The sequence below is a fragment of the Ctenopharyngodon idella genome, chromosome 11 (genome assembly GCF_019924925.1).
Source record: "Ctenopharyngodon idella isolate HZGC_01 chromosome 11, HZGC01, whole genome shotgun sequence".
Classification (NCBI taxonomy): domain Eukaryota; kingdom Metazoa; phylum Chordata; class Actinopteri; order Cypriniformes; family Xenocyprididae; genus Ctenopharyngodon; species Ctenopharyngodon idella.
Window position 1 is genome coordinate 18,789,262 of NC_067230.1, and position 14,556 is coordinate 18,803,817.

Consider the following 14,556-nt stretch of genomic DNA (forward strand, 5'->3'; position numbering starts at 1 on the left):
TTAGCTATATAGCCTAGTCTTCTAAAGCAGTTCCAGTTAGAAAACTCTCGCGAGAATGAATCTACTGCAGACGTCTCTTCCTCCAGAGGGCGCGCGTCCGCTTTAGAAAGCAAATTCCTGGACGTTTTTTGTCTTATTAGAGGCATTTGACATATTCTACATATGATACTTTTAAAGACTGAAGTCAAACATATGAATAGAAACCCATGCCAAACAACCAATATAAAACAATGCTTTAAATCTCACCATCCTGTCACCACAACGACTGTGATTTGTCCATCGTGTCAAACGCTGAGAAAAGTAACAGGTGTCACGTGACGCACTGGTCGCTGCAGGAGTGTCGGGTTTCAACCTTGCAAGTGGCGGCGGCGTCAAGCGCTTTTATTTATGATTATCTGTAATTTAAACATCTGCTGGACTTCTCTTTTGGTCCTGACACTTGTAATATTGTTTGCAATGTCTTCGGACGCCGGTGAAAAATATGTCTCTGTAGATTTTGAGGTATTCGGGAATGTTCAGGGTGGGTAGATTTGACTGCTTTGCAAAACTTGTCGACAATAATTAACGCCACGCCTTCAAAAATATATTTATGCAACAGCACAAAAAGGTTTTACACCATTGTGCATGCTTATTTCTTAATATAATAGGCTAATATGTTGGCTATTCTTTAATAGTATGTGTTTAAAGTACAAGTTTACATAAATGAATAACAATTTTATATAACTATACATTTACACGAATTCCAAAAAAAAAAAAAATTGTCTTTTTTCAGGTGTTTGCTTCAGAATGGTGAGGAAATTTATGGATAATACAAACTAAGTTTGCTTTACAAAGTTATTTTGCTTATAAACCTAACTAAGGAAGGATGGCAGAACCTACTAACCCTAACCAACATGGTATTATTATGTTTTTCAACATGGTAATACTATGATATTCTACTAGAAAATAACTTATTATTGTGCAAATATAAACAAGTGCTAGATCTACTAGCTGAAATAATATATTTGAGTATATTTTAGTGAAGCATGGCTAAAGTAGTGGGTTTTATGCATGAACTTATAAAATGTGTCTTTTGAATGCAATGAAATTGGCTTTTCCAAATGCATTAATGTAAGATCAAACCTGTAAACGTCCTGTTTCATGGCAGTATACAGAGGAAGAAGGGAAGAAACTGGGCGTGACAGGCTGGGTAAAGAACACTAGACAGGGCACTGTGATCGGACAGGTGCAGGGACCTCCCGAAAAAGTGAAAGAAATGTGAGTATGCATCTGTATAAAGGTGTTTATTCTCTTGTGCAGTGTCTCCTCTAACCAGCAGATGGCGTCAGTGTTCCAGCGTTTCAGTCATGGAACAGTCTAGAAAGACTGGAATCTCACACTGTGCTGTAACCTATAATCACTCATGCAGTGATAGATGGAGACAGCAGTGCTTTATCACTTCAGAGCTTTTAGTGTGTTAAAAGCTGTTGTAGCCTGTGCTGAGTGAGTATGTGGGCGTGTGCCGGTCTGCAGTCCCTCGAGCGGGGCGGGACCTGGAGCCATGATGTCATGATGTCAGTCTGGGCGGGGCGGCGACACAGGGGCGAGGGCTTTATGACATCACGGTCTCAAATGTGAACCAGACATTCATTTGTGCAAATTACTGGAGATGTATACTGCACTCTAAAAAATGCAGGGTTGAAAATGGACAAACTTATAATATAAATAAGTGCATGTATTTCTGAGATGATAACTGGATGTCACTCACTGAATTAAACATGAGAGATAATGAGGTCATGTGACAGTATCTGCTGCTCTGTATTGAGTAAGAGGCCTGAAATGTGATGCATAAATATTACTAAATGAAATTAACTAAAATCTCTCTTTGCTGACCGCTGTTGATGTTCAAATGTACAGAAATCACTGCAGTCCATTAATGTAGCCGATTTCTTGAGCATAATTATCCAGAAGTGTGTGTGAGTTGTTGATCAGTGTGTAAACACCGTTACTCTGGCGATGGAGACTCTGTCAGACTCAGACGAGGCTCTTCAGCGTTTGTTTAGTGATCGCAGCGTTACTGTCAGATTGATCTGCAGCTGCAGGAGTGTTTGTGCAGATATTCAGCAGCTTCAGACAAAAACTGCTTTTGGAAGTTTGTTTTGGACCAACAGATGAAACAAACTGAGCATTTCCACTGCTATTGTTCAGAAAACACACACACACTCACTCACTCACACTCACTCACACACACTCACACACACACACCCACGCAAACATACTCACTCACACACTTTCACACACTCAATCACACACACTCTCACACACGCACACACTCACTTACACACGCTGACTCACACACACGCACCCACACACACACTTACTCACTCACACACTCTCACTCACACACGCACACACACTCACACTCACTCACACACACTCACACTCACTCACACACACGCAGCCACACAAACATACTCACACTCACTCACACACACACTCACTCATACTCACACACATACACACACATTTACTCACTCACACACTCTGACTCACACACTCACACTCACTCACACACACGCAGCCACACAAACATACTCACACTCACACTCACTCACACACACGCACCCACACAAACATACTCACACTCACACACACACTTACTCACTCACACACTCTCACTCACACACGCACACACACTCACACACTTACTTACTCACTCTCACTCACACACTCACTCACTCACACACACAGACACTCACACACACACTCACTCACACACACACACTCACACTCACTCACTCACTCACACACACAGACACTCACACACATACTCACTCTCACTCACACACACATACACACACCCACACACACATACTCACACTCACTCACACACTTACTCACTCACTCTCACTCACACACACACACTCACCCACACACACATACTCACACTCACTCTCACACACACTCACTCACACACACACACACAAAACACAAAACAAAAATGCATTTGGAAAAGATAACATAAAAATATAAAACTATTATTTTGAACAACAGAAATGTAAATTAATTGAATTACAACATTTGATCTTCCTTTATTATATAAAGGAATTAATAAATCAAATATAAGATTCTTGTCTTAAAGTCGACATCAAATGGAATTCACACAGTAAAAAAGGATATTCAATGTGAAAAATATTGTATTATATTTCTGAAGTAGTTGTATGAAACTGAAACAACATCTGCTTGAGAATCACTACATGTGACAACTAGCCCCGTCCTCCTCTCTCAGCTCTGATAATGACTGTTTCATGTGAAGGTTATTAAGGTGGCCGCTGCTCTGTAAAGACATTTTTAGCTGTGATTCTCTGGTGGGACCGTGTCCTATTTACTTACTCTACACAACCTCAAACTCCCTCTGCGTGCGTGTGTGTGTGTGTGTGTGTGTGTGTGTGTGTGTGTGTGTGTGTGTGTGTGTGTGTGCGTGATCGTACGATGGCCTGATCCAGTGACAGAGACTCCAGTTCTGCAGGAGAAAAGCTTTTCCTCTTCCTCATTCCAGCTGGTGAACACGAGATGCGAGTGAACAGAAATGTGTTTGCTCATTAAATATTTAAACAGGCGGATGGCAAACCTCCAGGCCCCGCCCCCTTTACTTGTTTTCCCCTTCTTTGTTTCTCCTTTACCTAAATGACCTTATTTTTTTGACATCTATCAGTCTGTTTACGCTTTTTTTGTCATTTGGCTCTACATTTGTTTGTTGGCTTGTTGGGTTGGTTTATTGAACTCTCTAGGGTGTGTGTTGGTGACGTTAGTGAGACTGTAGATCCCAAAGGATCGTCCCCAGACAGCCTCCACCCATCCTTGAATTATGTCTGGATGAGCTCTGAAGGGTAGAAGTGTTGCCAGAGAGCATTTCAGCCCATCAAGATCATCAGGATCTGTTTATGATCTGCTGGCATGACATGTACATCTGTCTCCTGTGATGTGGCAGACTTCATCTGTTTTAAAGCTTTTTGTCACAAAACTTTTAGAATTATTGTGGGTTGCTAACGTCACCGTTACTATTGCTTATATTTAGGCGTAATCATGTGAAGAAATCCCCAAAATATAATATAATGTAAGTATACATATTATTTAAAAAGTAAATATATTTAATAGTATATTATTTTTAATACAATATTATTATTTATTATAAAATATAAACATTATTTTGAGTGGGTATTTAATATTATATTTTTATATTTTTAAACTATTGTTTCTAAATGTTTTTATAATATCATTTATTATACTATAATATAATTACAATTTAAAAAGTAAACATTTTAATGTATTATTTTTAAGACAATATTATTATTTATTATAAATATTATTTTGAGTGAGTATTTAATATTATATTTTTATATTTTATTATTGTTTTTAAACTATTGTTTCTAACTGTTTTTATAATATAATTTATTATAATATAATATAAATATAATTTAAAAAAGTAAACATTTTAATATTATATTTTTAAACTATTGTTTCTAAATGTTTTTATTAAATCATTTATTATAGTATAATATAATTACAATTTAAAAAGTAAACATTTTAATGTATTATTTTTAAGACAATATTATTATTTATTATAAATATTATTTTGAGTGAGTATTTAATATTATATTTTTATATTTTATTATTGTTTTTAAACTATTGTTTCTAACTTTTTTTATAATATAATTTATTATAATATAATATAAATATAATTTAAAAAAGTAAACATTTTAATATTATATTTAATATAATATTATTTACTATAAAATAAGTATTATCTGGAGTGTTTAATATTATATTTATAATCTAATATAATAAATATATAATATTTTTATGTAAATAAATATATTAATATAAATATTATATATTTGTATATATTTTATTATAATTTATTGTTTATGTGTATATATATTTATGTAATTGTAGTTTATATATTTATAAATGATATTATTTATATATTAATAAATTATATTATACATTTATAAATGATATTATATTATTATTAAGCTATAGTTTATATATTCTAATATGTTTATTATATTTTTTATATATATAAATATAATTTAAAAAAAATTTTATGCACACACACACACACACACTTATATATATATATAAATAGTATAATATTAGTGTTATATTTTTCTATATTTTTTATTATTTATTGTTAAATATTATAAGAATTAAATATAAGAATTAAGAAATTTATTTATTTATTTATTATTATCTAGTGATACCTGTAACACAATTGCAGTCACAGTTAGTAAGTAGTAGCTGGTGTTTTGGTATCAAAGTAGCATTGTGTTCCTGGTGCTTTCCTCATGTTCCTCAAGTGAGAGCGTCCGACGGATTGTTAGACTGAGGTTTATGGAAATGCGAATCTGTATGAAGAAATTCCTTCCTATTACAGTGTATCAATGTTATCTGACTTCCTCACCAGCGGAAACTCCTTTCCTTTATAACACAATGAACACTAGAAAGACTCAAGTGTTTATATATTCAGAGAACAGCTGTACGGTGTTTGTGAAAGAGAGTGAAAGTGTTTCAGAAGAGCGGAAAATCATTCAGAGCGTGAGAATGACGGAAAGTTAATTGTCATCTGTGTTTAAAGAGTTCTGTATCACCTACTGTATATATGAAAACACAGAAGAGGCCATTAAATAATTATAAATTAAAATAATGTAATATATATAAAATATGATATATTTTGGACACAGGATTTTTTGGGTTGCTCACTGTAGTTTTTGGGTATCCTCAATGTAGTTCATCCACCATATAGTTATCTCTCTAAACGAATCAACATGTGACTTGTGCTTTTAAAATAGTAATGTGACAACTATTCATGTAAAAGTGTCTTTTCCTCTTTTTCAGGGTTGGATTTCCTCAGTATTGAGTGAACCACACCCTGATGAAATCCTCTCAGGTCCAGAACAAACCGAGGCCGTAACGGCTGATAACCCCAGAATAACCCGGATCCGTCTGTAATCCGTCATTCCCACAATCTGTACAGCTGGCTGTATCACAGGGGCCGTTCCTGTGCTGTTGCTGTAGAGATTGTGCCTGTTCTCTTTGACACTGGCTCCTCCTCTTCCTGGCAGGCCCATTATGGAGCTGAATATTGTGCAGCCATGCAGATGGTCTGACCGCACACTCTCTTATCCAATATGAGATCAGCGCTGCGGCCCACAGGGGAGAATAATGCATTTAGAGCCCTCTGAGGAGCACTGCACGAGAGATGCTGCCTGTGTGTGTGTGTGTGTGTGTGTGTGTGTGTGCGCCTCGCCCTTGTTTTCGAGAAAGAGAAAGAAAATGGAGGCTGTTTATCCTCCTGGTGGAGTTTTGTTAGCGTTTCTTTTACGCCGCTATATATCGTTCCAAACCTGCATTGTAAAAAAATAAACCCGTAAAATTTACGACAGCTGTAACTGTGAAAACTACACTCGAGAAAAGCTTCTGTATGGAACTTTGAAGGGTTTTGTCAAGTAATGCAAGTTACGTAATCAGATTACTTTTCCAAGTTACTTTTTCAAATAAGTAATGCAAGTTACTTTTTTACATTTATTAACCGACACCTCTTCTATCCCCATGTTGAGAAAAGGTGCAGACGCGTTGTGTGCGCTGTGTAAACATGATGCCTATAGAGTGAAACAGTCCCCTCCCCCATTTTTAGCGGCGCTCGTTCCAGAAGTGTTTTTTTCCATTCATTTTTCCCATAGGGAATTCAAAAAAGTCTTTGTTAAAGAGTTATAAGCCATGACCCAAGCCAATGAGCTACGAGGAGAATCACAACACTACAACTGTTGATTTGAAGCAAAAAAAGTTTTTGAAAATCAGACAAAAACACGCCTTTAGAGAGGGAAAGAACTATCCCATGAAGCATTGCGAATAGCATAATCTAATTAAAAAGATGGAGAAATATAAAACTACTTATTTACTAATGTTGACTATATATATAAAAACAATATATTTTAAGTTTATTGCAATATATATATATATATATATATAAATATATATATTAGTGATGAACACCTACTGTTAACAAGCAGAATCACTGAAGAAAAGAGAAACACAAGAACTACAACTGACTTCAGCCACAGCCTTAGATGAAATCAATTGAAGATAAAAGAAGACATTAAATCTCAGCAGATTCTGCTTGTTAACAGCAGGTGTTCATCACTAATGCTCAATCATCACTTAATTAATCGGTTAATTATAAACATTTCAGTATTTTGAGAACGTAGTGAGATCGACTCGATTACGTAATTTGTAGTAGGCGGAGCTATTTTGGCACATGTTGCTTTTTTCGACTCTCTGATTGGTGGAATTTTCTGTACAGCATCATGGGTAATGTAGTTTTTCACCAGGAATTCTGCTGTACAACAGAATTATTTTAAAAATAAGCTAAAATAATGCAGGCAGAAGCAAACACCATCGATTAACAACCTCATAGCTCACAGTAGAGCTGTCTTTTAAAGGTTTATAAGTTACTGTTCAAAATCAATTTCAATTAATTAATAAATAAATTTTATGAATGCAGCAGCTCGTAAACAGTTTGCCACTAGAAAAAAAACCTTTTAAACATCAAAGTATTATGCAGTAATTTGAGACATTCCTCCTTATATAGAACCTTTTTGGTGGGTAGAAACATTTTAGATTTTACAGGACTGAACTTAAAATATACAGTAAGAAACTGTATATTTCATTACTTAATTATGTTGATATTCCATCTTAGTTTTGCACTTGTATAATATACTGATAACCCCCAGTTTATCACAAGTCGCTCTTGCACAAGCTGAAGCAGTGTCATACAAATACAAACCATCATGGCACTAAAATAAATCAATAAATATTAATTTAACAACATCAAATGTAACATAAAACCCTAATGTACATGAATGAAGCAAGAAACATAATTATTGAAACAAAATACCATCAAATGTAACGTGTCCCGTAGGGAATTGTGGGAATGTCAGTTTGTGTTTTTTGTTTGTATTTACTTCCTGAATCTGTACATTTAACTGTAAAATTGCATAAATGTCCTGTTAGATCTTCCCGTTTTTCACCATATATATTAAGGGAATTTGCTGTTAACCAATGAACAGGTTTTTACTGTAGCATTTTTACAGTCCTTTACCATGATCATTTAAAATGACCAAACATGTTTTGTCTCTCTGTCTCTCATCTACAGGAAGTACTGGCTCAGTAAGGTGGGCAGTCCCAGCTCTCGAATCCACCGCGCTCAGTTCAACAACGAGAGAGACATCTCTAAACTGGAGATTCGTGGATTTGGCACTCGCTACTGAAACGGCACCGGCAGACAACAAACTCTGATAGTTGGTAGATGAAGAAGAACAAAACCGTAACCCCATCATTGTAATCTGCTGTTAATATTTATTAGCATATATAGGGTTGTAAATATGAATAAATTGTTGGATCTTATGTAACTTCCTCAAAGCAAAACACAAACTTGAGAATTGCCAATCTGATTTATGTGATCCATCTATTCAAACTCAACATTCTACAAAAATAAAAACAATATGAACAATTGAAATGGGTTATCTTATAAAATATTATATATTTTAAGATTTTTTTAATGCTTTTGAAAGAATTCAGCTCTCTTCTGCTCACCAAGGCTGCATTTATTTGATCAAAAATACAGTAAAAATTGTAAAATATTATTATAATTTAAAATAACTGTTTTTTATGTGAATATATAGTAAACTGTAATTTATTCCTGTGATCAAAGCTGAATTTTCAGCATCATTACTCCAGTCTTCAGTGTCACATGATCCTTCAGAAATCATTCTAATATGCTACCATTCAAAATTTTGATAAAAAACAGAAAAAAATAATACTTTTATTAACCAAGGATGCATTCAGTTGATCAAAAGTGACAGTAAAGACATTTATAATGTTACAAAATATTATTTTTCAAATAAATGCTGTTCTTTTGAACTTCCTATTTATCAAAGAATCCTGAAAAATAAAATGTTTCACAGTTTCACACAAAAATATGAATCTGTTTTTAACATTGATAATAATCATAAATGTTTCTTGAGCAGCAAATCATCATATTAGAATGATTTCTGAAGGATCATGTGACACTGAAGACTGAAAATTCAGCTTTGATCACTGGAATAAATTACACTTTACTATATATTCACATAGAAAACAGTTATTTTAAATTGTAAAAATATCTCACTATTTTTACTGTGTTTTTGATCAAATAAATGCAGTCTTGCTGAACAGAAGAGACTTCTTTCAAATTATTCCATAGAATTATATATATATGTCCACATTAAAAACAGCTATTTTGATGTAAAGTTTTATCAGACTAATAAACCTCTATCAATACACCAAAACATCGAACAGACTGTTTTATTGCAAATGATACATTTTGGCTGCTTATTAAATGAGTATGACGGGCTCTCGCTGATATGAATATTAGTCATCCTCTGATTCTACAAACGTTATCCTCTTTCAGGAGATCTTCACTTTATGCATAATCGACCAATCACGGCATCCGGGGGTTCTGTTTCCATGGAAAACCTGGCCGCCCTCACAGAGATCTCTTAAGGTGGCGTCCGTGTCAGACTTCAGCGTGTGACGCTTTTGTGCAGCGTCAGCTTCTGTCCGTCACAAATGCATTTGGAATTATCATTAACAGCATAATGTCTTTAGAATTGAGCTCAAAGCGACTCCCGGATTGTACATGTTGCCCCAGAGACACAAATACAGAGTCCCCAGGGTGTCCTTTTTCTCCCAGCATGCTTCACTTCAGCAAATCTGCATGTGCGCCGGTTAGGGAGGCTGGAATCCTCTTAGCTGACAGTTGCAAGATTAGATCAGAGGCTTAACGAGGGTTAGTGTGTCTTTGAATAGACGGGCCGCTCTCAGACTGGTCTGGGAACAGTTTGCTGTGATCACTTCTGAGTCTGTATGAAATCGCAATATCCGTCAGACTCCAGAGAGCCCAGATCCGGGCCTCTGATGGAATGTGCCGGGCTCTTTGTTTGGGATCGCTCTGTGTTTCCCAGAATCAAATGAGCTCGAGAAGCACTTTCCCATGATTCACTGAGACCAACAAGTATTTGGACACTTAAGTGATGCTAAAGATGACTGAATGTCATTGAAACATTAGTGGAACATTGTATCAAAAGTGGAATTTGATTCATTAAACTGATCAAAAGTGACAGTAAAGACATTTAGAATGTTACAAAATGTTTCTATTTCAAATAAATGCTGTTCTTTTGAACTTTCTGTTCATCAAAGAATCATGAGAAATAAAATGTATCACGGTTTCCACTAAAATGTGACACTGATAATAATCAGAAATGTTTCTTGAGCAGCAAATCATCATATCAGAATGATTTCTGAAGGATCATGTGACACTGAAGACTGGAGTAATGATGCTGAAAATTCAGCTTTGATCACAGGAATAAATTATATTGTACTATATATTCACAGTTATTTAAAACTATAATAATATTTCACAATATTACTGTATTTTTACTGTATTTGCAGTGGAGTTGGATTGCGCCGGTCACTCAGTGTTTTAATGGACTCGGGGTTTGGTTGATTGGATCAGGGTTTCCTGACCGTCCGTCTGTAAGCGTGTTTGTCCGAGGTCTTTTAACATATTTAAAGTTGACCTGCTGAACATTTAATCTGACTTTCCCTTTTAACTTCTAGACACATTCTGTGTTTGTGAATGCTTCTTTTTAATAGTAAGAATTATAGATATGTATAATCCTAGTTTTATCATTTATGTAGTCTACACTCAAATGGATTAAGTAAAGTGATTGAAAGGAATCGTGTTGGATTAACTTCATTTATTTAAGTAAATTGAACAAGCATCAAATGTTTTTTTTTTTTTTTGGCCTACTTAATTAAAACATGTTTTTCAACATGAAAATATTGAGTTGAGCCAAAACACGACTGATTCAAGTCAGTTTAACACGATGCAGCTGTTTGAATGAGACACATAATACAATTGTGTTAAATGAAAATGAATTTTTAAAATAAACTGAATAGTATTGAAAAATCATTTTATTGATTGTATATATATATATATATATATATATATATTTTCACACACACTCTAAAAAATGCTGGGTTGAAAATGGACAGTTGGGTTAAATGTTTGCTCAATCTGCTGGGTAGTTTTATTTAACTCAACTATTGTTTAAAAATTACTATATTTCTTGCTTAAAATGAACCCAAAATATGCTGGAAATAAACATTTATTATGTATAATGAATAATAATTAAATATTAAACATTTAGCTAACCCTCTATAGTACGGTGTTGCCTCCAGGCAACAAGGTCTATTTTAGTTTGTTTTTAATAAAATAAGGTACCAATTGATTGATCAAACTTATCTCAGGACAGAATAACTCAAATACTAATCAATAAAAGTGAAAAAATGACCAAAACATGACCAACAGGTCAAATTTTGTGTCCTGTTTCAGCACATGTCACATGGCTCCATATTTTCTCCAATGAAAAGTGTTTTTTTCACTTGTTTGTATCCATTTAATCACCCACAAAAATACGAGTCACCTTCACTGGCAAGTAAAGAAGTATTTTCAAGAACTTTACATTATATATCATCAAGTTTTAGAGAAAATAATAAAAAACTGTGTGTTGCCTCAAGGCAAAATTGTACCATAACGGAATCGCATAAGGCCATACAGGCATAATAGGTTTGAATACAAATGTATGAAAGAGTTAGAATTATCTAAATATATTTGCATTTTCACATGATTTTGTAATGCACTTATAAAAATAGTAATTAAAGGGTTAGTTCACCCAAAAATGAAAATAATGTCATTTATTACTCACCCTCGTGCCGTTCCACACCCGTAAGACCTTCGTTCATCTTCAGAACACAAATTAAGATATTTTTGTTGAAATCCAATGGCTCAGTGAGGCCTGCATAGCCAGCAATGACATTTCCTCTCTCAAGATCCATTAATGTACTAAAAACATATTTAAATCAGTTCATGTGAGTACAGTGGTTCAATATTAATATTATAAAGTGACGAGAATATATTTGGTGTGCCAAAAAAAACAAAATAATGACTTATTTAGTGATGGCCGATTTCAAAACACTGCTTCATGAAGCTTCGGAGCGTTATGAATCAGCGTGTCGAATCAGCGGTTCGGAGCGCCAAAGTCACGTGATTTCAGCAGTTTGGCGGTTTGACACGCGATCCGAATCATGATTCGACACGCTGATTCATAACGCTCCGAAGCTTCATGAAGCAGTGTTTTGAAATCACCCATCACTAAATAATTCGTTATTTTGTTTTTTTTGGCGCACCAAAAATATTCTCGTCGCTTTATAATATTAATATTGAACCACTGAACTCACATGAACTGATTTAAATATGTTTTTAGTACATTAATGGATCTTGAGAGAGGAAATGTCATTGCTGGCTATGGAAGCCTCACTGAACCATCGGATTTCAACAAAAATATCTTAATTTGTGTTCCTAAGATTAATGAATGTCTTACGGGTGTGGAACGACATGAGGGTGAGTAATTTTCATTTTTGGGTGAACTAACCCTTTAACATACTATATCTGCATATATTATGATCTGCACATTTTCTATAGCACTTCAAAAATGTATAAAACACAGGTAGCACTGGCAGGTGATGAGGGTGAGGATGAGGAAGATGAAATCATAGTGACAATCCGTCAGGGAGAGAGTGAGGGTGAGAGAGAAGATGGAGATGAGGATGAAGATGGATATGATAACTCGATATAATAACATAATAATATGATGGTTTGGTAATACTTGTGCAACAGCTGGATATAAAATGTTACTTTTTATTAAATATGAAACTTTTAATACATTAAAACTGGATAAATTTGTTTGTTCAAAAAATTAATGTTTTCAATAAATATATTTCTTTTTTTCCTACATGAAAATACCAAATGTTTAAATTTTTCAATAAATTAAAAATGTATTAAAATATTTATTGATATTGTTAAAGTGTCCAATTTTAAGCAGGAAAAACAACACAAATAATTTTTTTCCTTATTGATATCATATTGCGTACCATAGAGGGTATGGTACCATTGCTTATTAATAAATGTTCACCTTTTGATTATTATTGTTTCCTCTAGTAATTATGTGTCTGATTTTTAATTTCCAACATACTTTGGGTTCATTTTAAGCAAGAAATAGTCATTTTTAAACAATTGTTGAGTTAAATAAAACTGGCCAGCATGTTGGTCAAACATTTAACCCAACCGCTGCTGGGTTTGTCCATTTTAACCCAGCATTTATAGAGTGTGTGTGTGTGTGTATATATATATACAGTATATATGGTAAAAACACGGTTACATGTGCAAATAGATAAATAATGAATATTTTAACATGTTTGTGCATCTATTTACATCCCCATTTGATGAGTGTTTAACCACATTACAGACAGGAAGCAGTGAAAGAACAGGAAACTCATTTGTTTTCAGATTTCCACTGAGGTTTTTTTTTTCTTAGTAGTGGAAAAATTGTGATTCTGGAATACACATGTTCTCCAGCAGGAGTAATGCAAACATGGACTTTATTTTCAACAAAAACATCTATTTTTGTCATAATTGTACAAATGAATGAATAATAAAAAGTGGAAACACTTGACTATAATTGAAAAGTACTGCATCAGAAGGCAAAATCATGGTATTTTGATTAATTCTATGGTACTGGATGGTTACCATATTCATATGGAATGATATTATTGACATACTTTCAAAATTTTGAGGTTATTATGATTTTTAAATACTTTTATTCAGCAGTGACACTCTAAATTGATCAAAAGTGACATATTGTTACAAAAATATATATATTTCAAATAAATGCTGTACTTTCTATTAGTCAAAAAAATTAGTGAAAAAAATGTAGCAAGGTTTCAACAAAAATATGAAGCATCAAATCATATCAGAATGATTTCTGAAGGATCATGTGACACTGAAGACTGGAGTAATGATGCTGAAAATTCAGCTTTGATCACAGGATATAAATTATATTTTACTATATATTCACATAGAAAACAGCTGATTTACATTGTAATAATATTTCACTATTTTTACTGTATTTTTGATCAAATAAACGCAGCCTTGCTGAGCAGAAGAGACTCTTTCAGAAACACACTTTGTAAAAACACAACCATGATAACATTTCCAAATAAATATGGTATTTTTCTGCAGGCAGAGCAGACCTACTCTCTTATATAAACAGATTACATAATTTCTATTATTTTGTGTTCTGCACATTGTCTGTTTTATAGTAGCAGCCTCTTGAGTGGGTGTCAGATTTCGTATCGTCACTGTTGCATGGCAACCGGTCGCCAACAGCTCTGAACCCTCTTTATTCTGAATTCAATGGAAAAGCAAATGTACCATAATGCAGAAATATGTCTGCCTCGAAAAAAGAAGGTTTGGGAGTGTTTCCAGTGAGTATGTGTTACTGTAACTCTAATGTGCCCTGCTTTCCTGAAGCTCTGGTGTTTTAACTCTCTCTCCTCTATATCTGCAGTTCAAAC

At 34.1% G+C, this 14,556-nt stretch overlaps 2 protein-coding genes across 4 annotated transcripts in view; both read left to right on the forward strand.

The window, feature by feature from the left end:
- Positions 1–335: 335 nt before the first annotated feature.
- On the forward strand, positions 336–9,368 carry LOC127522361 (acylphosphatase-2-like). Of its 3 annotated transcripts, XM_051912212.1 has the most exons (4): positions 336–520; positions 773–789; positions 1,148–1,257; positions 8,195–9,368. In XM_051912212.1, exons 1-4 carry the CDS (start codon positions 388–390, stop codon positions 8,307–8,309), a joined length of 375 nt encoding a protein of 124 aa, XP_051768172.1. In that variant the 5' UTR covers positions 336–387; the 3' UTR covers positions 8,310–9,368. The 3 variants fall into 3 exon arrangements, with proteins under 3 accessions (XP_051768172.1, XP_051768173.1, XP_051768174.1); XM_051912213.1 differs by lacking the exon at positions 773–789 and having other exon boundaries at positions 338–501; XM_051912214.1 differs by lacking the exon at positions 773–789 and having other exon boundaries at positions 367–520.
- A 4,941-nt stretch (positions 9,369–14,309) lies between these two features.
- The window catches only part of LOC127522360 (uncharacterized protein C2orf73 homolog), a 6,022-nt gene continuing 5,775 nt past the window's right edge, over positions 14,310–14,556 (forward strand). The window contains exons 1-2 of the mRNA XM_051912211.1: positions 14,310–14,466; positions 14,550–14,556. The exon at positions 14,550–14,556 is cut by the window's right edge and continues 201 nt beyond it. Of these exons, the coding sequence (XP_051768171.1) occupies positions 14,396–14,466; positions 14,550–14,556 (78 nt within the window). The 5' untranslated portion in view covers positions 14,310–14,395. The remainder of the gene's footprint in view (positions 14,467–14,549) is intronic.